The sequence below is a fragment of the Mauremys reevesii genome, linkage group 1, assembly GCF_016161935.1.
Source record: "Mauremys reevesii isolate NIE-2019 linkage group 1, ASM1616193v1, whole genome shotgun sequence".
NCBI classification, from domain to species: domain Eukaryota; kingdom Metazoa; phylum Chordata; order Testudines; family Geoemydidae; genus Mauremys; species Mauremys reevesii.
In genome coordinates, this window is record NC_052623.1 from 12201257 (window position 1) to 12226401 (window position 25145).

At 44.4% G+C, this 25145-nt stretch overlaps 2 protein-coding genes across 2 annotated transcripts; both read right to left on the bottom strand.

Moving 5' to 3' along the window:
• Positions 1 to 550: 550 nt before the first annotated feature.
• On the bottom strand, positions 551 to 1498 carry LOC120404302 (olfactory receptor 52R1-like). Its single transcript, XM_039536571.1, has one exon. It carries the CDS (start codon positions 1496 to 1498, stop codon positions 551 to 553), a length of 948 nt encoding a protein of 315 aa, XP_039392505.1.
• An 11899-nt stretch (positions 1499 to 13397) lies between these two features.
• On the bottom strand, positions 13398 to 14345 carry LOC120397848 (olfactory receptor 52B2-like). Its single transcript, XM_039524413.1, has one exon. It carries the CDS (start codon positions 14343 to 14345, stop codon positions 13398 to 13400), a length of 948 nt encoding a protein of 315 aa, XP_039380347.1.
• Positions 14346 to 25145: the final 10800 nt, after the last annotated feature.

Genomic DNA, 25145 nt, shown 5'->3' on the forward strand with positions numbered 1-25145 from the left:
TTCCCTGGATGAGTGTTGACAACAGCAATTAACACTTTTTGGCTACTCCTCTGACATACCTGAAAGGCTGGTTTTGGGTGTTTCCAGCCTCACATCACACTTTGTAACGCACACAGAGCAAGATTTCATAGCTTCACATAGATATCAATGTTTAGCAGATTAAAACTTTTAGAATGAATCCTCACGGGGCATACTCTGTATAAAACATACCATAATTACGTCACCATGGCAAATAGGAGGTGCTTTGGAGTGCAGAGTGTGACAGGGATGATCCAGAGAGTGACAGGGGCGGAATCTGAGGGAAGAGGCAGAGCACATGGGCGGGGCCTCAAGCTTCCAGTTATCCGCAATTAGAAAGGTGGAAACCCTATCAGTTGTACGTAGACAGTTTCGCCAGTTTGTCATGCTGACACAGCACAGTAAGGTCAGGCAAGTATTTAATGTCTCTTTGACTGGCTAGTCAGTGATTCAGGGAAGAGGGCCCAGCACCATGTCACCAGCCAGCTCAGCATGGAGCTCGGTCTGAGATCCAGAGAACGAGGAGAAAACTTTAGGTACCTTTATGAGCAAAGAGCTGGAGCAGCCTATCCCGGATCTGTTGGGTCTTCACCCCATAGATGATGGGGTTTAGCATGGGGGGCACCAGGAGGTACATGTGTGCCATGAGAACGCGCAAATACAGGACCACATTGTGCCCAAACCGTTGTGTGAGGGTGGCGAAGAAATGTGGGATGTAAGAGGCTAAGATGACACAGAGGTGGGAGCCGCAGGTCCCAAAAGTCTTGAGCCGGGCGTCCTTTTTTGGGAGTCTAAAGATGGCCCTGAGGATCTGGGTATAGGACACAGTGATAAAAAACATATCCATACCGATAAACAAGAATGCTGCAGAGAGGCTGTAGTAACTACTGAGGCTGATGTCGGCGCAGGCCAGCTTCACCACAGCTATGTGCTCACAGTACGTGTTTGGAATGATGTTGGTTCTGCAATATGGCCACCTCCTCGCCAGGAAGGGATAGGGCAGTATGAGTATGGCACCGCGCAGCACCAGAGCCAGGCCAATTTTGGCAACCACAGAGTTTGTCAGGATGGTGGAATGTCTCAAGGGATCGCAGATGGCCACATAGCGATCAAAAGCCATGGCCACGAGGATCCCAGACTGTATCACATAGAAGCTGAGAATGAAGTACATCTGGGTGAGGCATGCACTGAAATTGATCTCCCTGGAATTGAACCAGAAGATGCTCAGCATTTTGGGCACAATGGATGTAGACAGGACCAGGTCGGTGATGGCCAGCATGCAGAGGAAATAGTACATGGGCACATGGAGGCTCGGCTCCGTCTTTACGATGAACAGGATGGTGAAGTTCCCCAAGATGGCTATGGCGTACATGGTGCAGAAGGGGATGGACATCCAGACATGGGCTGCCTCCAGGCCAGGAATGCCCAGCAGGATGAAGGTGGTGGGGTTTGTGAAGTCGGTTGAGTTGGAATCTGACATGGAGTAGAAGAGAAGGTGTCCACTGCTGAAGCAGAATGCTGTTTCCTGCATGTACCATACGTTCCCCTGACTTCCTGTATGTGCCCAGGGTCTAGGGTGATGTTGCAGGAGAAATAGCTGGATGGAGAGAAAATGTTAATATGAGATACTTCATGCACTACTTAAGGCTGTTCTTATGGATGAAGCATATTGGTCGCTTTTCACACACTGAAAAACGACATTTTCATTATTCAGATAAATGAATTATGAACAACTAACCTTCCTAATGACAATTCCATATTTTACAGTGCTCCCTGCATCAATAATTCCTACACATTGTGGTGTGGGAAATCTTAGGAGACAGGAAACACGAGTGTATATGGGTATCTTTTATTGTTCTCTAGTCCTTGTCTACACTACCAAGTTTTTTCACCAAAAAGCAAGATTTGATGATGAAATAGTGGAGGTGTAAAGACTATAAAGCCACTTTCGATGATGGAACTCCTCAGTTTCACTGACGTAATAATGGCTCCTTGATGAGAGTTGTAAGGCTTTTTACGCAAAATTTTCATCACCGAAGTGCCAGTGTAGATTTTATCACCGTAATTGGCCCATTGCTTTTCTCCCATGCCTAAGGTCCCCTGCCCATGGAAACACCATGCTTCCAGTGTTCATCGGCATGTGTGCTTGTCAAGTATCAGTGGAAAAGTGACTGGTGTGTTAGCAGCAGTGTATTTTAATGTAGTGTTTCAATGCTGTACGTGTACTTACCAATAAGGCTTCTGTTTATTGTTACTTGTGCTTCACTAGATATGTCCTTGAAAGGAGGCAGCCCCTCCACTCCAGCCGAGTGTTTCTGCCAGATTAGAAAATGCCCAAGATGGAGCAAGGAAGATATGTTCTGGGAGGTGCTGCAATACTCTTATGCAGACAAGATGGAATGGAGGCAGTGGAGGGAAAGCGACAAACAGGAAAGAAAAGATAATGAGCATACACTAGGGATGCAATGAAGAGGCTGATAAAAGTATTGGAGTGCCAAGCCACCATGCTGCAGTCCCTCTTGATGCTCCAGACCGAGCAGATAGGTCCTTGCTTCCACCCCTTCAGCACAAACACAACTCTTTCTCATTTCCTTCCCAAACTCCACCCACACATTCCTTTCCGATTTCTGGGACTTCTCACTTTACCGTTCACTCCACCTCCACAGACAGCTTTTCAAATGAAAGCTGGACATATGCTCAGCTGTGTGTGTGTGCATGGTGTGGTGGGGTTTTTTGGCAATAAAAGCAAAGTTATTTGACTATTAATCAGTCTTTATATCTTTCCGTTGAAGTTATGATAGCAGAAAGCAAAGCAGCAGGCAGTATTATCATTTCCTTACATTGAACCCTGGGCCTGAACAATCACAAGAGCTTCCTACCCTACCAAAACTGGACTTCATTATGCATTACAATCCCATGCATAGCAACAAACATTACTCCTTCTCATTTTCACAGTGTTGCTGCAAAGGCTTCTTGTTTCGTATTGCCCCCCATTGTGCCCTCTTATAGACTTGGTATCTGGCTGCACAAAATCAGCAGCCACGTGTTCTGTCTGAGCAGTGCACCCCTGAGCAAACTTTTTGCCCTTACCTTCACAAATATTATACAATGTGCAACACATGGCTACAACCATGGGAATATTTTCTTCATTGAGATCTAACCTGTCAAAAAGGCATCGCCAGCCCACTTTTAATCTGCCAAATGCACATTCCATGGTCATCCTGCTCCGACTCAGCCTATTGTTGAAATGTTCCTTACTGCTATCCAGGTTTCCCATGTACGGCTTCATGAACCCGGGCATTGAGGGGTTTGCCAGGTCTCTCAGGATCACTATGGGCATTTCGAGATCCCCTGTGGGGATCTTCTGGTCTGGAAAGAAAGTCCCCATTTTCAGCTTTCTGTAAAGGCCGGTGTTCCTAAAGATTCATGCGTCATGCACTTTTCTGGATCACCCTGATGTCTATGATGTCAATGAAATGCCCACAGTGATCCTCGAGTGCCCACAGCAGCATGGAGAAGTACCCCTTCCGATTGATATATTTCATCAAACGGCATCCAGTGCCAAAATTGGAATATGCGTGCTATCATCCCTCCACAGTTGGGGAAACCCATTTCTGAAAAGCCATCCACAATATCACGCATGTTGCCAAGAGTTACGGTCTTGCACAAAAGGATGTGATTAATGGCCCTGCACGCTTGCGTTAACACAGCCCCAATGGTCAACCTCCCAGCTCCAAACTGATTTGCAACTGACCAGTAGCAGCCTGGAGTCGCCAGCTTCCACAATGTGATCACCATGCGCTTCTCCACTGACAGTGCAGCTCTCATTTGGGTGTCCTTGCGCTGTAGGGCTGAGGTGAGCTCAGTGCACAATTCCAGGAAGGTGGCTTTCCGATTCCAAAAGCTCTGCAGCCACTGCTCATCATCTCAGACCTGCATAATGATGTAATTCCACCACTCAGTGCTAGTTTCTCGAGCCCAAAAGCGATGTTCCACCATGCTCAGCTGTTCTGTGAATCCCAAAAGCAACCTAATGCTGCTGTTATCCATGTCAGACATCATGTCAGGCAACTGTGACCCCTGTTGCCTTTGTAGAAAAATTTGAATGAAAAATGGGAGTTCTTTAAGAAGAGTTTATTAAAGAGCTAAAAAGCCACAATTCCACAATCAAGGAAGTGGACAACTTTGGTTAAAAACCCAGTTCAGTAGCAAAGTGAAGGCAGGAATTAAGGGAGGAAAAGCAACATATAACAAATGAGAAAAAGGGAAAATAATTGGCAAGCAATACAGATTGGAAGTTATGAAAATTGATACAGAACGTTACAGACATCGGAGGAAATCCATGCTTTGCAGGGCTAAGGAGAACAAAAAGGAGGTTATGAAGTATATTAAGAACAAAAGAAGTCCTAGAAAAGGTAAAGGCCAATTCCTAGAGGGAGAAAGGAAACTTGTTAATGTTGCAGAAAAGGTAGATGTGTTCAAGAACTATTTTTGTTCTGCATTTGGAAAGAAGCAGTAGGATGTACTCATATCACATGCAGTGATGAAACCCTTTCCAGTCCATTAGCAGTCAAGGAGCATGTTAACCAGAATCTAGAGTAGAACCTTAGAATTACAAACACCAGAGTTATGAACTGACCAACAACCACACATCTCATTTGCAACCAGAAGTAGGTAGTCAGGAAACAATGGAAAAGCTGATAGGGGATATGTGAAAAAAAAAAGTCGAGGAGTATAATTAATGCCAGTCAAAAACATGGTTTATGGAAAATAGGTCTTGTCAAATAAAGATGATTTTGTCCTTTCATGAGAGTACACATTTGGTTGACCAAGGGAACCAAACAGATGCAATAGACTTCCATTTCTGTGAGACATTTGATTTAGTAGGGAAAAACATTCAATTAAAAAAATGAGCATTATATAATATCAGTAGCTTTTGTTAAATGTTAAATGGACTAAAACCTGGCTATCTGACAGATCTCAGAAAGCAGTTGTCAATGGGTCATTGGCAGTAAATGGGGGTGTTTCTAGTCGGGTTCTACAGAGATCAGTTCAATGATCTGGAAGCAAATAGAAAATTGTTGCAAGTAAAATTTGCGGATGACCCCAAGATTGGCAGAGTGGTTACAATGAGGTGGCCAGGGCAGGCATAGCGATTGATCTGGAGCATTTGTTGAGCTGGACCCATCCTAACAAAATGTTTTAATACAGTCAATGCAAAGTGGTCCTGTCGGAACAGGGAATGCAGGCCTGACCCCCAGGCTAGGGCACTGTACTATGGAATGCAAGGACCCTGAAAATGATTTAGGGGTCATTGTGGACAATGAACTCATCATAAGCTCCCAGTGTGATGCTGCGGCCAAAATGGCTAATGCTCCTTGGATGCATAATCAGGGGAGTGGTGAGTTGGAGCAGGGGAAGGATTTTACCTCTGCATGTGGAACTGATGAAACCGACTGCGTCAATTCTGTGTTCACATTTCAAAAAGGATGTTGATTAAATGGAGAGGGTGCAGGAAAAAAAACACAAAAATGACTGGAGACTAGAGAAGATGCCTGACAGGGAGATTTAAAGAGCTTCATCTATTATTCTCATCAAAAACACAATCAAGCAGAGACTTCCATGGGGAGAAAACCGTGGGAACTAATGGGCTCTGTAATCTAGCAGAGAAAGGCAGAGAAAGACCCAATGGCTGGAAGCTGAAGCCAGAAAATTCTGATCAGAAATAAAGGCCAAATGATTAGCACTCAGGGTGATTAAGCATTGGGACAAACTGCAAAGGGAAGTGATGGATTCCCCAACTCCCCATGTCTGCAGATCCAGACTGGATGCTTTTGTGGAAGATCAGTTGAGGGCTTGTCTATACTTAAAACACTACAGCAGCGCTGCAAAGCACTTAAGTGTAGACACTACTTACAGCGATGGCAGAGGTTGTCTCATCACTGTAGGTAATTCACCTTCCCGAGAGGTGGTAGCGAGGTCAATAGAAGAATTGTTCCATCAACCTCATGCTGTTTACATCGGGGTTAGGGTGATATAGCAACAGCTGTCAGGGGTGTGGATTCTTTTGCTGTTGAAAAAAAAAGGAAATGCAGGTTTGGGTTGCATTAACAGAGGCATAGCGCGCAAGTCATGGTAGGTGATAGTACGGCTCTACTCAGCACTGGTTAGGTCTCAGTTGGAGTGCTGTGTGCAATATTGGTCACCGCTGTCTGGAAAGGATGTAGAGAAACTGGAAAGGATCCAGAGGTGAGTGAAAAAGATGATCCAAGGGATGGAATGCAAACCATAGGAGCAAAGGCTGAAGGAACTGGGTATGTTTAGGTTGGAAAAGAGGCGATTAAGGAGGGACATGATAGAGGACTTCAAGTATTTGAAAGTCTGCCATAAAAAAGATGGAGAAAATTTGCTCTCTCTTGAGACAGAGGGCAGGACAAAAGGCAATGGGTTCAAACTACCTGTACCAATGCTGCCCATGGGAGCCAGTTGAGATCACTCAATTTGGGTGAACTGCAAACAAAACAGGGCAGCCAAACCCCAAATGCTGGTGGATATTCCAATATTGAGATTTACCAAGGCAGCCCAAAACAACCTCACTGGTTACTCAGAAGTCCAAACAATGAAGTTCCCTTAAAAGTGCCCAGCCTCAGGCCTCCATCCAGACACACACGTCAAACATATGATGATAAATTCTGAAAATCTTAATTTGTCATATAAAACAAAAGGTTCTTCCAATCCCAAAGGATCAGCCACTCACTCAGGTCCAGTTATACCTTAGATCTTACCCAAAATACACGCTTATAGTCAATTCTTCTTAACTAAACTAAAAATGTATTAAAAAAGAAAAGAGGTAGAATGTTAGTTAAAAGATCAATATACAGACAGACTTGAATTCAATTCTGGAGGTTCAGATACATAGCAGCGATGAGCTTGTAATTTCCAAAAGTCCTTTTAGACATAGTCCACAGGTTATAGTCCAGTGTTCATATTCAGGGTGACTTCAGTCAGTGATTGGGGATCTCAATTCTTATGGCTGAGGGTTTCCCATTCTTGAAACTGTAAGCAGATCTGAGATGAAGAAGGATCTTGTCCCAGGGTTTTTACACATTTCCAGAAGCCTTATGGGCAGAGAAAACAATAGGCTTGACTTTCCTTCTCCCAAACATCCTGGCAATTAGCACAGGGTCATTTATCCATTAAATAGTTCAGATGCAGGTTACCACAACCTTCAAAGAGACATATAGACAATAAGACTATTTCACTCAAGCATCTCCCTAAATATTAATACTCCTTTTTTATCTTTGAATCAAAGCCATAGTAATAGACAAGACTAGTTTTCTTACATCACAACACCTGAGCAAACATCTACCCTTCTGTCTCTAACAATGCAGACTTGAATTTCAAAACTCTATTCATTTACATTACTTCCTAACAAGTCTTTAAAGTTTGACTATGGGTCTGGTCAATCTGCGAGTCAATTAACTTTTTCTGGCCCTGTGTCACCTTTCAATGAGGTATTATATTATACTCAAAACGTCACACTATGGCAGAGCAGATTTAGATTAAATCTCAGGAAAAACTCTCTAACTGTAAGAAGAGGAGGACAATGGAACAGTTGCCTAGGCAGGGTGTGGAAGCTCCTTCACCGGAGGTTTTCTAAAGGTGGCTGGAGCCATCTGTCCTGGATGGTTTAGACACAACAAACCCTGCATCTTGGCAGAGGGTTAGACTAGCTGACCCTTGCAGGTCCCTTCTCACCCTGTGGCTCTATGATTCTACAATGTAAAATCCTAGTGTAGACCAGGTCTTATTCAAACACAAGTTTTGGAGCTCAATACAGGGGTAACTGGGTTAAATTTAATGGCTTGTGTTATACAGGAGGTCAGACAGGATGATCTAATTATCCCTTCTGATCTTAAACCCTATGAATCTATTGATAAAGAAAGTAGGTCAGGCATCTATATGTACTCTGTCTCATTACACACGAACAAGGGAACATTCAATTACATTGAAAGTCTGAACATATAACACTGAGAAAAGAAAATTGTTTACATTATCCATATTTGGCCTGTGGAACTCCTTGCCACAGACTTTATTGGAGCAAAGAGCATAGCTGAATGGGATTCACAAATGGATTGGCCATTGTAGATGGTGCTGGTGGCTAGTTAAGGGTGTCTGACACCTTCACTTAGAAGACCTAATTTTCAGTTGCTTATAAGTTTGCCAAATTTTAACTGTTTGGACTGAAATTTCCCACACTGGGTGTCTGCTTCTGGCTGAATTGTTTTTTTGAAAGTTTCAGGCATAACAAATAAATAATAATTGGAGATATACCTATCTCCTTAAACTGGAAGGGACCCTGAAAGGTCATTGAGTCCAGCCCCCTTGCCTTCATTAGCAGGACCAAATATTGATTTCTGCCTGAAATCTCTAAGTGGCCCCATCAAGGATTGAACTCACAACTCTAGGCTTAGCAGGCCAATGCTCAAACCACCAAGCTATCACTTGCCCCTAGTTCAGGCAACTTCTTGGATGAAGCCAGGAGAAAAGACATCTTGCCCATGTTGAAAAATTCATATAATTATTCCAGTGAGGAACCCTAGTACCTCCATGCTTTCTATCAGAAAGTCAGGTGAGAGCCCTCCCACACCCCATTAACAGCCAGAGTCCTGAAATGAAATAGAAGGAGGTGAGAGTCCCTGTGCATTAACTCACACACAGCTTACTCAGTTCTTCCTCCAAGGGGAGCAAAGAGGGACATTTTGGCCAGTGATATTGGAGCAAACACATCCCCTGTGGCAATGGCCCTGGCACGTTTAATGGCTCTGCAGAGCAGAAAGGACCACAGACCTATTCTCCATCCCATCATGCCCATGTTGCACTGGGTTTGTCGAGCAGGTGAGCTCCTCAGCAAGAGCTGGGTACCTGTGAATTCTGAGACAGACGTGTCTTACCTGGAAGTCCCCCACAGGCAGCCGTTTCTCACCCCTCTCTCGCTCCGGCATCTGCAGCAGCATCCCACGTCGAGAGCTGACACAGAGGGATGCACAGTTTATAATACAGCTGTGAGCAATGCCAGGGGGGTTTGCTCTGCCTCTAGGGGAGATCCTGCAACTGAATGGAAACAGGCTGGAGACCAGAGACCCTCTAGCCAATATCTCTCGTTCAATGTTTGCGCTTCTCTGCTTTTTATACAGCTTTAGGAATAAACGGTAATTAAAGATCCTTCCCAAAGGGAGATGAGAACCCTTGGGCTCTCCGCTGAGTCAGAGAGGAATTGGCTGCTCTGTGTATTTGTGTATTTTTTAAAAGTAGTTGCTTAGTAAGAAAATTAGCAGATAGTAATGAGCAGATAGTAGACAGAGATATCTGGAGAAAGGTGATTGAGGGGAGAAACGAACACTTTCTGCAGGCCCACGGGGAGATTAGTAATTCTCATCAGTAACTATCATCATGCTGTGTAGCAACTTTCATTGCAGGATTTTCAAAACATCTAGCAAAGGAAAGTGACTATGAACATATACCCATTATACTGATAGGTAAAATGAGGCGTAGGAAGATATGACTTGGTGAAGGTCACACAGAGAATGACAGACAGAACCCAGGAGTCCTGATTTCCCTGCTGTAACCACGGTCTCTCCTTTCATAACTGAGGGCATGACAAGAAGGAAATGGATTCATGGTGTAGCAGGGCTTGTTCGTTAGGCGGATGTGACAGACTTGCTTAGGATGCAACCTGGAACGGAGGTACTACTGAGCCCTCTGGCAAACCAACCTTGGCTCCCTCTCACACTGTGAGGCTGTGACAAGCTGAAGACCCCTCCAGGTCCTGCACTCACACAAACAATCACAGGCAGGGACACACCTGGCTGAGTTACATGAATGCTTTCGCCAGCCACTCATGAACCAACAATAGAGAGGCTCCAGCCAGTTCCCTCCCCAGCCTAGGACCCCAGAGCTGTACCGTCCTGCCCTGGTCAGAATCCTGACCAGAGTAAGTTTATGACCCAGTCTGCCCCTCCCTCGATGTGGCGAGGACAATGCACCAGCCCCTGTTCCTGAGCAGATTTCCCTTTTGCATTTCAAACAACTCACTGTATTAGGTGAAAAACATAAATCAGATTCATTAACTACAGAAAGATAGATTTTAAGTGATTATAACTAATAAATGTACAGATCAAAGTAGATTACCTACGATTTCTCCTTTCCAGCCTGGGGCCAGCTCCCCAGTCAAAATCTTTTCCCTCTATCCGTGATTTGAGGTTTTGAGTTGTAGGGGAAGTGAGGCCAAGTGATGATGTCACTTCCCCCTTTTATAGCTTCTGCCATGTGGAGGGAACTTCACTGTCCCAAGCAAAGCCCCCAGCACAATTAGTGGAAAACCACAGGCACAAGATGAAGCCCAGTGTCACATGAGCTGGTCAAAAGACTTTGCATGCTTCAGTGAGTCACAGCAGGGGCCGTTACCCATATCCTGGCTAGAACGTCTTCAGGAAAGTCCATGAGGTGGGAATAAGTTTCTTCCATGGCCCACTGTGCTCATTGATGGGCCATCAACATGAATACTCCATTCACAAAGTGCTGGCTAGACTGGATGTAAATTACCTTCTGGGAGTTACCACAGGAGCAAACACAATTGAAATACACGTCCATAGTCAATATTCATAACGTCAGATACAAAAATGAGACATGCATACAAATAGGATAATCAAGTTCAGCAAACCATAGCTTTTCAGTGACACCTCACATGACAGTTTCTACAAGATTTGTGGCAACTATATAACAGTGGTGAATATGGGGGTGCAAGAGTGTTGCTTTGGGGTACAGCATGTCACAGCAATATATCTATCAACTACAGCTCTCTAAGATCTAATTTTGTGTTTTCATGTAAGACATTCATCCATGTCCTGAAAAAGACTACATTCTGGTCTGTACCACAGGAGAAAACCAAGCCGAGGTACAGAGCAAAGGAAAATGAAATAGTGTTTTCGCCGCTACTCAACACACGCGCAATATGTGACACCCTGAAAATGTCCCTCTCACTTTCATTGTTCAGCAAGTGTCACCTGCACTTTATGTTTGTCAGACCTCAGCCTCACATACATTGCTGGATCAACCACTCCTCCCTCAGTTCCCTCTTCTGGGTAGCTTCCATTCCTTCCAAGCCTACCCCTCAGCAGGGAAGCTGGAGAACACTGGTTTTAGCTACAATGCAGTTACTCCTTTCTTTTATATGGGTTAGCTCTTGTAAGGGCTATTTATACATACATGCCTCTGCCCTATCCTCCTGCCTCTGAGCACAAGAAGCCTGAGCGAAGAATACAGTAGCACCCAAAGACATAAGGATACAGATGGTGCATACAATCAAACGTGAGTTAATAGCTGTGACACAGGCTCAGAAAGGGTTATGCAACTAGCAGGCTAATTCACCCAAAACGAACCTTTGAAGACATATTAGAGAAGTATATCAAGGGTAATTAGGGCCATTCCCTATACATAGCAACCTAGCCCTGGTAAATGGACTAGAGCTTTGAAATGCAAACTTGTATTGTTAGAGAATTAGAGGTAATGCCAATTGTATGTGTTTACTTACATTGGGTTAGATGTTAACCATGTAAACAGATGACTGCTGCCTGTTGGTATATCTGTTGATTCAAAGATCAAAAGAAAATATTAACATTTAAATTAAACTTGGATGTAAAAACGTCATTGTCTCTACTTCTCTTTGAAATTTGTAGTAAATTACCTATGAATCGCTTAAGTGATAATTACCTGATGCTGATGAATGGAAGAGTTACCTGTGTATACATAGGAAATAGGTAATTCTACTTCAAAGCAACTATTCATCATTATAATAGCCTGCCAGTGGTCTATAAAAGAATTCTTGGGTCCTGATCCTGTCATCTCAAATGTGCTTAAGCTTCATCAGGGGAAGCTCAAGTCACAAGACTGAGGTCTCCAGTTTCATTCTGGATCACCCTGATATTGGACACTGGCCTGCAACCGAAGGATTAATTCTGAAAGAACTCTTTGCAACTTTAAAGCTCACCATCTCTACCATGAAACTGACTTAAACATTCTCTTCATATCTCTATGTATAGTGATGTCTGGTTACTTCAGGGTGGAGGGAGGCGTTGGATCACCCAACACGACAGCACGTGGCACCACACACCCAACTAAGTTACCTGAGTGCTTTACCTAAACCACTCATGAACCCACAATGGAGGCATCAGCCAATTTTCCAGCTCCCCAGCTTTGCACCCCTACTGGATCAAAAATCCAGATAAAACATAAAACAGGTTTATTAACAACAGATGGACAGATGTTAAGTGATTATAAGAGATAACAAACTGATCAAAGCAGGTTACCTAGGAAATCAAACAAATTTGCAATCTATGAGTTGTACACACTAGATAGGATTTGAATCAGCAATAGCTCACCCTGACTGATGATACAAGGAGTCTTACAGATTCTTGAGGCACAGGCTGCATCACCTTTGCAGCCTGGGTTCCTCTCCCCCATTCAAAGTCTTTGGTCTTCCTGAGCTTCTTGCAGGTGCTGAGTTGTGGGGGAGTGAAGGCAAATGATGATGTCACCACCCATCTTTTATAGTTTCCTCCAGATTGCTGGAAAGTCTGTGTATGTGACGTGGGTGTGTGTGCCCTCATTGGCCAAACATTCTCCATTGTCTCCATACTCCCTCTGAATAGGCTTTCTTATACAGATTTCCTGTGCTAGTGGATTCTTCCCTGGATGAGTGTTGACAACAGCAATTAACACTGTCTGGCTACTCCTTTGTCATACCTGAAAGGCTGGTTTTGGGTGTTTCCAGTCTCACATCACACTTTAGTAACTCACACATAGCAAGATTTCATAGCTTGACATACAATGAGAGCGCATACAACCCAAGGGGATATCAATGTTTAACAGATCAAGACTTTTAGAATGATACCTCACAGGGCATACTTTGTACAAAACATACCATAATTACATCACCACGGTAAATAGGAGGTGCTTTGGAGTGCAGAGTGTCAGGGATGATCCAGAGAGTGACAGGGGGTGGGAAGGAGAGGAGTGAGTGAGGGGCGGAGCCTTTAGGGGAAAAGGCAGAGCAGGGGCAGAACCTGGGGGAAGAGGCAGAGCACTGGGGTGGGGCCTGAGGATCCCAGTTATCAGCAATTAGAAAGGTGGCAACCCTATGAGTCGTACATAGGCAGATTCCCCAGTTTGTCCCACTGACACATCACACTAAGTTCAGGCAAGGATTTAATGGCTCTTTTATCAGCCAGTCAGTGATTCAGGGAAGACGACCCAGCACCATGTCACCAGCCAGCTCTGCATAGAGCTCAATCTGAGAGCCGGACAACCAGGAGAAAACTTTAGGTCCCTTTATGAGCAAAGAGCTGGAGCAGCCTATCCCGGATCTGTTGGATCCTCACCCCATAGATGATGGGGTTTAGCATGGGGGGCACCAGGAGGTACATGTTTGCCATTAGAACGCGCAAATGCAGGGGCACATTGTGCCCAAATCGTTGTGTGAGGGCGGCAAAGACATGTGGGATGTAAAAGGCTAAGATGACACAGAGGTGGGAGCCGCAGGTCCCAAAAGTCTTGAGCCGGGCATCCTTTGTTGGGAGTCTGAAGATGGCCCTGAGGATCTGGGTATAGGACAAGGCGATAAAAAGCACATCCATACTGATAACGAAGAATGCCACAGAGAAGCTGTAGTAACTACTGAGGCTGATGTCGGCGCAGGCCAGCTTCACCACAGCTATGTGCTCGCAGTACGTGTTTGGAATGATGTTGGTTCTGCAATATGGCCACCTCCTTGCCAGGAAAGGATGGGGCAGTATGAGCATGATGCCACGTAGCACCACGGCCAGGGAAATTTTGGCAACCACAGTGTTTGTCAGGGTGGTGGAATGTCTCAGGGGATCGCAGATGGCCACATAGCGATCAAAAGCCATGGCCACGAGGATCCCAGACTGTATCAAAAAGAAGCTGAGAATGAAGTACATCTGGGTGAGGCAGGCACTGAAATTGATCTCCCTGGAATAGAACCAGAAGATGCTCAGCATTTTGGGCACCATGGATGTAGACAGGACCAGGTCGGTGATGGCCAGCATGCAGAGGAAATAATACATGGGGCCATGGAGGCTCGGCTCTGTCTTTATAATGAACAGGATGGTGAAGTTCCCAAAGATGGCTACGGTGTACATTGTACAGAAGGGGATGGACATCCAGACATGGGCTGTCTCCAGGCCAGGAATGCCCAGCAGGATGAAGGTGGTGGGGTTGGTGAAGTCGGTTGAGTTGGAATCTGACATGGTGTAGGAGAGAATGTTTCCAACGCTGAGGCAGAACGATGTTTCCTGCATGAACTGTACGTTCCCCTGACTTCCTGTATGTGCCCAGGATCTAGGGTGACGGTCGCAGGACAAATACCTGGATGGAGGGAAAATGTTAATATGAGACACTACATGCACTACTGGAGGCTGTTCTCATGGATGAAGCAGATTGGTCACTCTTCACACACTGAAAAATGACATTTTTATTATTCAGATAAATAAATTATGAACAACTGAACCTCCAATGCCAATTCCATATTTTATGGTGCTCTCTTTGTCAATAACTCCTACATATCGTGGTGCAGGAAACCTTAGGAGGCACCAGCAGGAAACACGAGTGTATACTGGTCATCCCTTATTGTTTTCTGGGCCTTGTCTACACTGCCAAGTTTTTTCACCAAAAGGCAGCATTTGGTGAAGAAATAGTGGAGGTGTAAAGAATACAAACCACTTTTGAATACATAACTGCTCAGTTTCAGTGACGTAATAAAGCTACCTTGATGAGTGTTGGAAGGTTTTTAGGCAAAAATTTTGTCACCAAAGTGCCAGTGTAGACACCATACTTGATTTTATCACTGTAATTGGCCGATTGCTTTTCTCCCACGTACAACATCCCACACCCCCGGGAACACTCACCATGCTTGTAGTGTTCACTGGTATGTGTGCTTGTCAAGGGTCAGCAGGAAAGTGACTGGTGTGTTATACCAGCAGTGTATTTTAATGTAGTGTTTCAATGCTGTCCATGTACTTAACAATAATGCTTCTGTTTATTATTACTTGTGCTTCACCAGATATTTCCTTGAAAGGAGGCACCCCCTCCGCTCCAGCCGAGTGTGTCCGCCGATTATGAAAGCGCTCAAAACGGAGCCAGGAAGATATGTTCTGGGAGGTGCTGCAATACTCTGATGCAGACAAGGCAGAATGAAGGCAGTGGAGGGAAAGTGACAAGCAGGAAAGAAAAGAAAATGAGGCATACAGTAGAGATGCAATGGAGATGCTGATAAAAGTTTTGCAGTAGCAGAACAACATACTGCAGTCCCTCCTGATGCTCCAGACTGAGCAGATGGGTGCCCGCCCTCCCCTTCAGCACATTCAGAACACTTTCCCATGTCCTCTCCAAACTCCACCCGCACATTCCTTTCCGATTTCTGGGACTTCTCACTTTACTGTTCACTCCACCTCCACAGACACCTTTTCAAATGAAAGCTGGACTTATGCTCAGCTGTGTGTGTGTGCATGGTGTTTTGGGGTTTTGGGAAATAAAAGGAAATTTATTTGAATAATAAGCACTCGTTATTTGTTTCTGTTGAAGTTATGATAGCAGGTGGCATCAGCAAACAGCAAGCCATTTCATCATTTCCTTACATTGAACCCTCTGCCTGAACAATCACAACTGCTTCCTACCGTGCCAAAACTGGACTTCATTATGCATTATAATCCCATGCATAGCAATAAACATTACTCGTTCTCATTTTCAGTGTTGCCACAAAGCCTCCCTGATTTGAATTGCCCCCCATTGTGCCCTCTAATAGCCTTGGTATCTGGGTGCTCAAAATCAGCAGCCACATGTTGTCTCTGAGCAGGGCACCCCTGAGCAAACTTTTCGCCATAGCTTCTGTCATAAACATACAGCTAAGGGTAACCTAAAATCCCTCTTTACTCTGTAAAGGGTTAATTCCTCTTTTACCTGTAAAGGGTTAAGAAGCTTTGATAACCTAGGGGCACTTGACCAAAAGGACCAAATAAGGGGACAAGATACTTTCAAATCTGTGGGGGAAGGTTTTTGGTCTGCGGCTGTCGGAGCCAGCCAGGAAACAGGGCAGGGGGAAAAAAGCATCTAGTCTTGCAGAAATAGTAAGTAATAGCAGAAAAGAAATGTGTTAGATTACCTTATGGTTTAGCTTGTGAATTTTCCCCTGTGCTAAGAGGGAGGTATCCCTGTTTTGTAACTTTAAGGTTTTGCCTAGAGGGGAAATCCTCTGTGTTCTTGAGTCTCTTGTTATTCTGTAAAGTACTTACCATCCTGATTTTACAGAGGTGATTCTTTTACCTTTTCTTTAATTAAAATTCTTCTTTTAAGAACCTAATTGATTTTTCATTGTTCTTAAGATCAAAAGGTTTGGGTCTGTGTTCACCTGTAGTGATTGGTGAGGATATTATTCTCAAGCCTCCCCAGGAAAGGGGGTGTAGGGGCTTGAGGGGATATTTGGGGAAGGTAGGGCTCCAAGTGGCCCTCCCTGAATGTTTGTTTAAATCACTTGTTGGTGGCAGCATATTGTGCAAGGTAGAATTTGTGCCTTGGGAAAGTTTTAACCTAAGCTGGTAAAAATAAACTTAGGGGGCCTTTCATGTGGGTGCCCACATCTGTACCCCAGAGTTCAGAGTGGGGAAGGAACCCTGACACCTTCACAAATATTATACAAGGTGCAACACATGGCTACAACCATGGGAATATTTTCTTCATTGAGATCTAACCGATCAAAAAGGCATCGCCAACGCGCTTTTAATCTGCCAAATGCACATTCCATGGTCCTCCTGCTCCTACTCAGCCTATTGTTGAAATGCTCCTTACCGCTATCCAGGTTGCACTTCTACAGCTTCATGAGCCCTGGCATTGAGGGGTATGCCAGGTCTTCCAGGATCACTATCGGCATTTCAAGATCCCCTGTGGGGATCTTCTGGTCTGGAAAGAAAGTCCCCACTTTCAGCTTTATGTAAAGGCTGGTGTTACTAAAGATTCATGCGTCATGCACTTTTCTGGGCCACCCTGCACTGATGTCAATGAAACGCCCATAGTGATCCTCGAGTGCCCGCAGCAGTGTGGAGAAGTACCCCTTCCGATAGATATATTCCATCAAAAGGCATCCGATGACAAAATTGGAATATGCGTGCTATCTATCCCCCCTCCACAGTTGGGGAAATCCATTTCTGCAAAGCCATCCACAATGTCATGCACGTTGCCAAAAGTTATGGTCTTGCACAGAAGGATGTGATTAATGGCCCTGCATACTTGGGTTAATGCAGCCCCAACAGTCGACTTCCCAGCTTCAAACTGATTTGCAACCGACCAGTAGCAGCCTGGAGTCACCAGCTTCCACAGTGTGATTGCCATGCGCTTCTCCACTGACAGTGCAGCTCTCATATGGCTGGAGTGAGACAGTACTTACAGCGACAGTTGAGGTTCTCCTCTCAGAGTAGGTAATTCACCTCCCTGAGAGGTGATAGTGAGGTTGATGGAAGAATTGTTCCATCGACCTCATGCAGTTTACACCGGGGTTAGGTAGATATAGCGACAACTCTCAGGGGTGTGGATTATTTTGCTGTTGCAAAAAAAAGGAAATGCAGGTTTGGGTTGCATTAACAGAGGCATAGTGCACAAGTCATGGTAGGTGATAGTACGGCTCTACTCAGCACTGGTTAGGTCTCAGTTGGAGTGCTGTGTGCAGTATTGGTCACCGCTGTCTGGAAAGGATGTAGAGAAACTGGAAAGGATCCAGAGGTGAGCAAACAAGATGATCCAAGGGATGGAATGCAAACCACATGAGCAAAGGCTGAAGGAACTGGGTATGTTTAGGTTGGAAAAGAGGCGATTAAGGAGGGACATGATAGAGGACTTCAAGTATTTGAAAGGCTGCCATAAAAAAGATGGAGAAAATTTGGTCTCTCTTGAGACAGAGGGCAGGACAAAAGGCAATGGGTTCAAACTACCTGTACCAATGCTGCCCATGGAAGCCAGTTGAGATCACTCAATTTGGGTGAACTGCAAACAAAACAGGGCAGCCAAACCCCAAATGCTGGTGGATATTCCAATATTGAGATTTACCAAGGCAGCCCAAAACAACCTCACTGGTTACTCAGAAGTCCAAACAATGAAGTTCCCTTAAAAGTGCCCAGCCTCAGGCCTCCATCCAGACACACACGTCAAACATATGATGATAAATTCTGAAAATCTGATTTCATCATATAAAACAAAAGGTTCTTCCAATCCCAAAGGATCAGCCACTCACTCAGGTCCAGTTATAACTTAGATCTTACCCAAAATACACGCTTATAGTCAATTCTTCTTAACTAAACTAAAAATGTATTAAAAAAGAAAAGAGGTAGAATGTTAGTTAAAAGATCAATATACAGACAGACTTGAATTCAATTCTGGAGGTTCAGATACATAGCAGCGATGAGCTTGTAATTTCCAAAAGTCCTTTTAGACATAGTCCACAGGTTATAGTCCAGTGTTCATATTCAGGGTGACTTCAGTCAGTGATTGGGGATCTCAGTTCTTATGGCTGAGGATTTCCCCTTCTTGAAACCGTAAGCAGATCTGAGATGAAGAAGGATCTTGTCCCAGGGTTTTTACACATTTCCAGAAGCCTTTTGGCCAGAGAAAACAATAGGCTTGACTTTCCTTCTCCCAAACATCCTGGCAATTAGCACAAGGTCATTTATCCATTAAATAGTTCAGATGCAGGTTACCACAACCTTCAAAGAGACATATAGACAATAAGACTATTTCACTCAAGCATCTCCCTAAATATTAATACTCCTTTTTTATCTGTGAATCAAAGCCATAGTAATAGACAAGACTTATTTTCTTACATCACAACACCTGAGCAAACATCTACCCTTCTATCTCTAACAATGCAGACTTGCATTTCAAAACTCTATTCATTTACATTACTTCCTAACAAGTCTTTAAAGTTTGACCATGGGTCTGGTCAATCTGCGAGTCAATTAACTTTTTCTGGCCCTGTGTCACCTTTCAATGAGGTATTATATTATACTCAAAAAGTCACACTACGGCAGAGCAGATTTAGATTAAATCTCAGGAAAAACTCTCTAACTGTAAGAAGAGGAGGACAATGGAACAGTTGCCTAGGCAGGTTGTGGAAGCTCCTTCACCAGAGGTTTTCTAAAGGTGGCTGGAGCCATCTGTCCTGGATGGTTTAGACACAACAAACCCTGCATCTTGGCAGGGGTTAGACTAGCTGACCCTTGCAGGTCCCTTCTCACCCTGTGGCTCTATGATTCTACAATGTAAAATCCTAGTGTAGACCAGGTCTTATTCAAACACAAGTTGTGGAGCTCAATACAGGGGTAACTGGGTTAAATTTAATGGCTTGTGTTATACAGGAGGTCAGACAGGATGATCTAATTATCCCTTCTGATCTTAAACCCTATGAATCTATTGATAAAGAAAGTAGGTCAGGCATTTATATTTACTCTGTCTCATAACACACGAACAAGGGAACATTCAATTACATTGAAAGTCTGAACATATAACACTGAGAAAAGAAAATTTTTACATTATCCATATTTGGCCTGTGGAACTCCTTGCCACAGACTTTATTGGGGCAAAGATCATAGCTGAATGGGATTCACAAATGGATTGGCCATTGTAGATGGTGCTGGTGGCTAGTTAAGGTTGTCTGACACCTTCACTTAGAAGACCTAATTTTCAGTTGCTTATAAGTTTGCCAAATTTTAACTGTTTGGACTGAAATTTCCCACACTGGGTGTCTGCTTCTGGCTGAATTGTTTTTTTGAAAGTTTCAGGCATAACAAATAAATAATAATTGGAGATATACCTATCTCCTTAAACTGGAAGGGACCCTGAAAGGTCATTGAGTCCAGCCCCCTTGCCTTCATTAGCAGGACCAAATATTGATTTTTGCCTGAGATCTCTAAGTGGCCCCATCAAAGATTGAACTCCCAACTCTAGGCTTAGCAGGCCAATGCTCAAACCACCGAGCTATCACTTGCCCCTAGTTCACGCAATTTCTTGGAGAAAGCCAGGAGAAAAGACGTCTTGCCCATGTTGAAAAATTCATATAATTATTCCAGTGAGGAACCCTAGCACCTCCATGCTTTCTATCAGAAAGTCAGGTGAGAGCCCCCCCACCCCATTAACAGCCAGTGTCCTGAAATGAAATAGAAGGAGGTGAGAGTCCCTGTGCATTAACTCACACACAGCTTACTCAGTTCTTCCTCCAAGGGGAGCAAAGAGGGACATTTTGGCCAGTGATATTGGAGCAAACACATCCCCTGTGGCAAGGGCCCTGGCACGTTTAATGGCTCTGCAGAGCAGAAAGGACCACAGACCTATTCTCCATCCCATCATGCCCATGTTGCACTGGGTTTGTCGAGCAGGTGAGCTCCTCAGCAAGAGCTGGGTACCTGTGAATTCTGAGACAGACGTGTCTTACCTGGAAGTCCCCCACAGGCAGCCGTTTCTCACCCCTCTCTCCCTCCGGCATCTGCAGCAGCTGCCCACGTCAAGAGCTGACACAGAGGGATGCACAGTTTATAATACAGCTGTGAGCAATCCCAGGGGGGTTTGCTCTGCCTCTAGGGGAGATCCTGCAACTGAATGGAAACAGGCTGGAGACCAGAGACACTCTAGCCAATATCTCTCGTTCAATGTTTGCGCTTCTCTGCTTTTTATACAGCTTTAGGAATAAACAGTAATTAAGGATCCTTCCCAAAGGGAGATGAGAACCCTTGGGCTCTCCACTGAGTCAGAGAGGAATTGGCTGCTCTGTGTATTTGTGTATTTTTTAAAAGTAGTTGCTTAGTAAGAAAATTAGGGATAATTCCCAGCTCTCCATAGGGTCTGATACCCTGTAAATGCGCAGTATTAATGGGTAGATAGTAGACAGAGATATCTGGAGAAAGGTGATTGAGGGGAGACACGAACACTTTCTGCAGGCCCACGGGGAGATTAGTAATTCTCATCAGTAACTATCATCATGCTGTGTAGCAACTTTCATTGAAGGATTTTCAAAACATCTAGCAAACAAAAGTGACTATGAACATATACCCATTATACTGATAGGTAAAATGAGGCGAAAGAAGATATGACTTGGTGAAGGTCACACAGAGAATGACAGACAGAACCCAGGAGTCCTGATTTCCCTGCTGTAACCACAGTCTCTCCTTTCATAACTGAGGGCATGACAAGAAGGAAATGGATTCATGGTGTAGCAGGGCTTGTTCGTTAGGCGGATGTGACAGACTTGCTTAGGATGCTACCTGGAACGGAGGTACTACTGAGCCCTCTGGCAAACCAACCTTGGCTCCCTCTCACACTGTGAGGCTGTGACAAGCTGAAGACCCCTCCAGGTCCTGCACTCACACAAACAATCACAGGCAGGGACACACCCGGCTGAGTTACATGAATGCTTTCACCAGCCACTCATGAACCAACAATAGAGAGGCTCCAGCCAGTTCCCTCCCCAACCTAGGACCCCAGAGCTGTACCGTCCTGCCCTGGTCAGAATCCTGACCAGAGTAAGTTTATGACCCAGTCTGCCCCTCCCTCGATGTGGAGAGGACAATGCACCAGCCCCTGTTCCTGAGCAGATTTCCCTTTTGCATTTCAAACAACTCACTGTATTAGGTGAAAAACATAAATCAGATTTATTAACTACAGAAAGATAGATTTTAAGTGATTATAACTAATAAATGTACAGATCAAAGTAGATTACCCATGATTTCTCCTTTCCAGCCTGGGACCAGCTCCCCAGTCAAAATCTTTTCCCTCTATCCGTGATTTGAGGTTTTGAGTTGTAGGGGAAGTGAGGCCAAGTGATGATGTCACTTCCCCCTTTTATAGCTTCTGCCATGTGGAGGGAACTTCATTGTCCCAAGCAAAGCCCCCAGCACAATTAGTGGAAAACCACAGGCACAAGATGAAGCCCAGTGTCACATGAGCTGGTCAAAAGACTTTGCATGCTTCAGTGAGTCACAGCAGGGGCCGTTACCCATATCCTGGCTAGAACATCTTCAGGAAAGTCCATGAGGTGGGGATAAGTTTCTTCCATGGCCCACTGTGCTCATTGATGGGCCATCAACATGAATACTCCATTCACAAAGTGCTGGCTAGACTGGATGTAAATTACCTTCTGGGAGTTACCACAGGAGCAAACACAATTGAAATACACGTCCATAGTCAATATTCATAACGTCAGATACAAAAATGAGACATGCATACAAGTAGGATAATCAAGTTCAGCAAACCATAGCTTTTCAGTGACACCTCACATGACAGTTTCTACAAGATTTGTGGCAACTATATAACAGTGGTGAATATGGGGGTGCAAGAGTGTTGCTTTGGGGTACAGCATGTCACAGCAATATATCTATCAACTACAGCTCTCTAAGATCTAATTTTGTGTTTTCATGTAAGACATTCATCCATGTCCTGAAAAAGACTACATTCTGGTCTGTACCACAGGATAAAACCAAGCCGAGGTACAGAGCAAAGGAAAATAAAATAGTGTTTTCGCCACTGCTCAACACACACGCAATATGTGACACCCTGAAAATGTCCCTCTCACTTTCATTGTTCAGCAAGTGTCACCTGCACTTTATGTTTGTCAGACCTCAGCTTCACATACATTGCTGGATCAACCACTCCTCCCTCAGTTCCCTCTTCTGGGTAGCTTCCATTCCTTCCAAGCCTACCCCTCAGCAGAGAAGCTGGAGAACACTGGTTTTAGCTACAATGCAGTTACTCCTTTCTTTTATATGGGTTAGATCTTGTAAGGGCTATTTATACATACATGCCTCTGCCCTATCCTCCTGCCTCTGAGCACAAGAAGCTGGAGCGAAGAGTACAGTAGCACCCAAAGACATAAGGATACAGATGGTTCATACAATCAAACGTGAGTTAATAGCTGTGACACAGGCTCAGAAAGGGTTATGCAACTAGCAGGCTAATTCACCCAAAACGAACCTTTGAAGACATATTAGGGAAGTATATCAATGGTAATTAGGGCCATTCCCTATACATAGCAACCTAGCCATGGTAAATGGACTAGAGCTTTGAAATACAAACCTGTATTGTTAGAGAATTAGAGGTAATGCCAATTGTATGTGTTTACTTATATTGGGTTAGATGTTAACCATGTAAACAGATGGTTCCTGTCTGTTGGTATATCTGTTGATTCAAAGATCAAAAGAAAATATTAACATTTAAATTAAACTTGGATGTAAAAACGTCATTATCTCTACTTCTCTTTGAAATTTGTAGTAAACTACCTATGAATCGCTTAAGTGATAATTACCTGATGCTGATGAATGGAAGAGTTACCTGTGTATATGTAGGAAATAGGTAATTCTACTTCAAAGCAACTATTCATCATTATAATAGCCTGCCAGTGGTCTATAAAAGAATTCTTGGGTCCTGATCCTGTCATCTCAAATGTGCTTAAGCTTCATCAGGGGAAGCTCAATTCACAAGACTGAGGTCTCCAGTTCCATTCTGGATCACCCTGATATTGGACACTGGCCTGCAACCGAAGGATTAATTCTGAAAGAACTCTTTGCAACTTTAAAGCTCACCATCTCTACCATGAAACTGACTTAAACATTCTCTTCATATCTCTATGTATAGTGATGTCTGGTTACTTCAGGGTGGAGGGAAGCATTGGATCATTAACCGATGCCACCTCTTACCCACAGGCAGGCTGCTTGTCAGACTGCAGCAGCTCCTGTCCCAGCCCCGGAGCAGAGGGAGCCCAGCACGAGCGGCTGGGAGAGAGGTGGAGACTGTGATGGGATGTACTCCCAGGGTGAAGCCTGGAAGCTGATGGAACCACTGTGCCCCCAAACCATTCAGCTGGGTTGGCCTCTCCCCCTGCTCTGCTGGTGACACACAGCCAGCCCCTCTGGGCCCTGTTATCACCCAACACGACAGCACGTGGCACCACACACCCAACTAAGTTACCTGAGTGCTTTACCTAAACCACTCATGAACCAACAATGGATGCATCAGCCAATTTCCCAGCTCCCCAGCTTTGCAGCCCTGCTGGATCAAAAATCCAGAATTAGACCATTTTGTACTGCACAGTGATCTGTACAGCGTAAACGCTTTAAATAGTTTGCTCCCCACTCGATGGAGGGAAGATATTCACCAGCCTTTGTTAACAGAGCTAAGATTCCCAAACAATTGACTCAAAAATGCGCTGGTTAAGATAAAACATAAAACAGGTTTATTAACTACAGATGGACAGATGTTAAGTGATTATAAGAGATAACAAACTGATCAAAGCAGGTTACCAAGGAAATCAAACAAATTTGCAGTCTATGAGTTGTACACACTAGATAGGATTTGAATCAGCAATAGCTCACCCTGACTGATGATACAAGGCTTACAGATTCTTGAGGCGCAGGCTGCATCACCTTTGCAGCTTGGGTTCCTCTCCCCCATTCAAAGTCCTTGGTCTTCCTGAGCTTCTTGCAGGTGCTGAGTTGTGGGGGAGTGAAGGCAAATGATGATGTCACTACCCATCTTTTATAGTTTCTTCCAGATTGCTGGAAAGTCTGTGTATGTGACGTGGGTGTGTGTGTCCTCATTGGCCAAACATTCTCCATTGTCTCCGTACTCCCTCTGAGAAGGCTTTCTTATACCGACTTCCTGTGCTAGTGGATTCTTCCCTGGATGAGTGTTGACAACAGCAATTAACACTGTCTGGCTACTCCTTTGTCATACCTGAAAGGCTGGTTTTGGGTGTTTCCAGCCTCACATCACACTTTAGTAACTCACACATAGCAAGATTTCATAGCTTCACATACAATGAGAGCGCATACAACCCAAGGGGATATCAATGTTTAACAGATCAAGACTTTTAGAATGATACCTCACAGGGCATACTTTGTACAAAACATACCATAATTGCATCACCATGGTAAATAGGAGGTGCTTTGGAGTGCAGAGTGTCAGGGATGATCCAGAGAGTGACAGGGGGTGGGAAGGAGAGGAGCGAGTGAGGGGCGGAGCCT

Bases quoted from the DNA above. Each gene is read 5' to 3' on its own strand.
- LOC120397848 (XM_039524413.1), bottom strand. From the start codon at position 14,345: ATGTCAGATTCCAACTCAACCGACTTCACCAACCCCACCACCTTCATC.
- LOC120404302 (XM_039536571.1), bottom strand. From the start codon at position 1,498: ATGTCAGATTCCAACTCAACCGACTTCACAAACCCCACCACCTTCATC.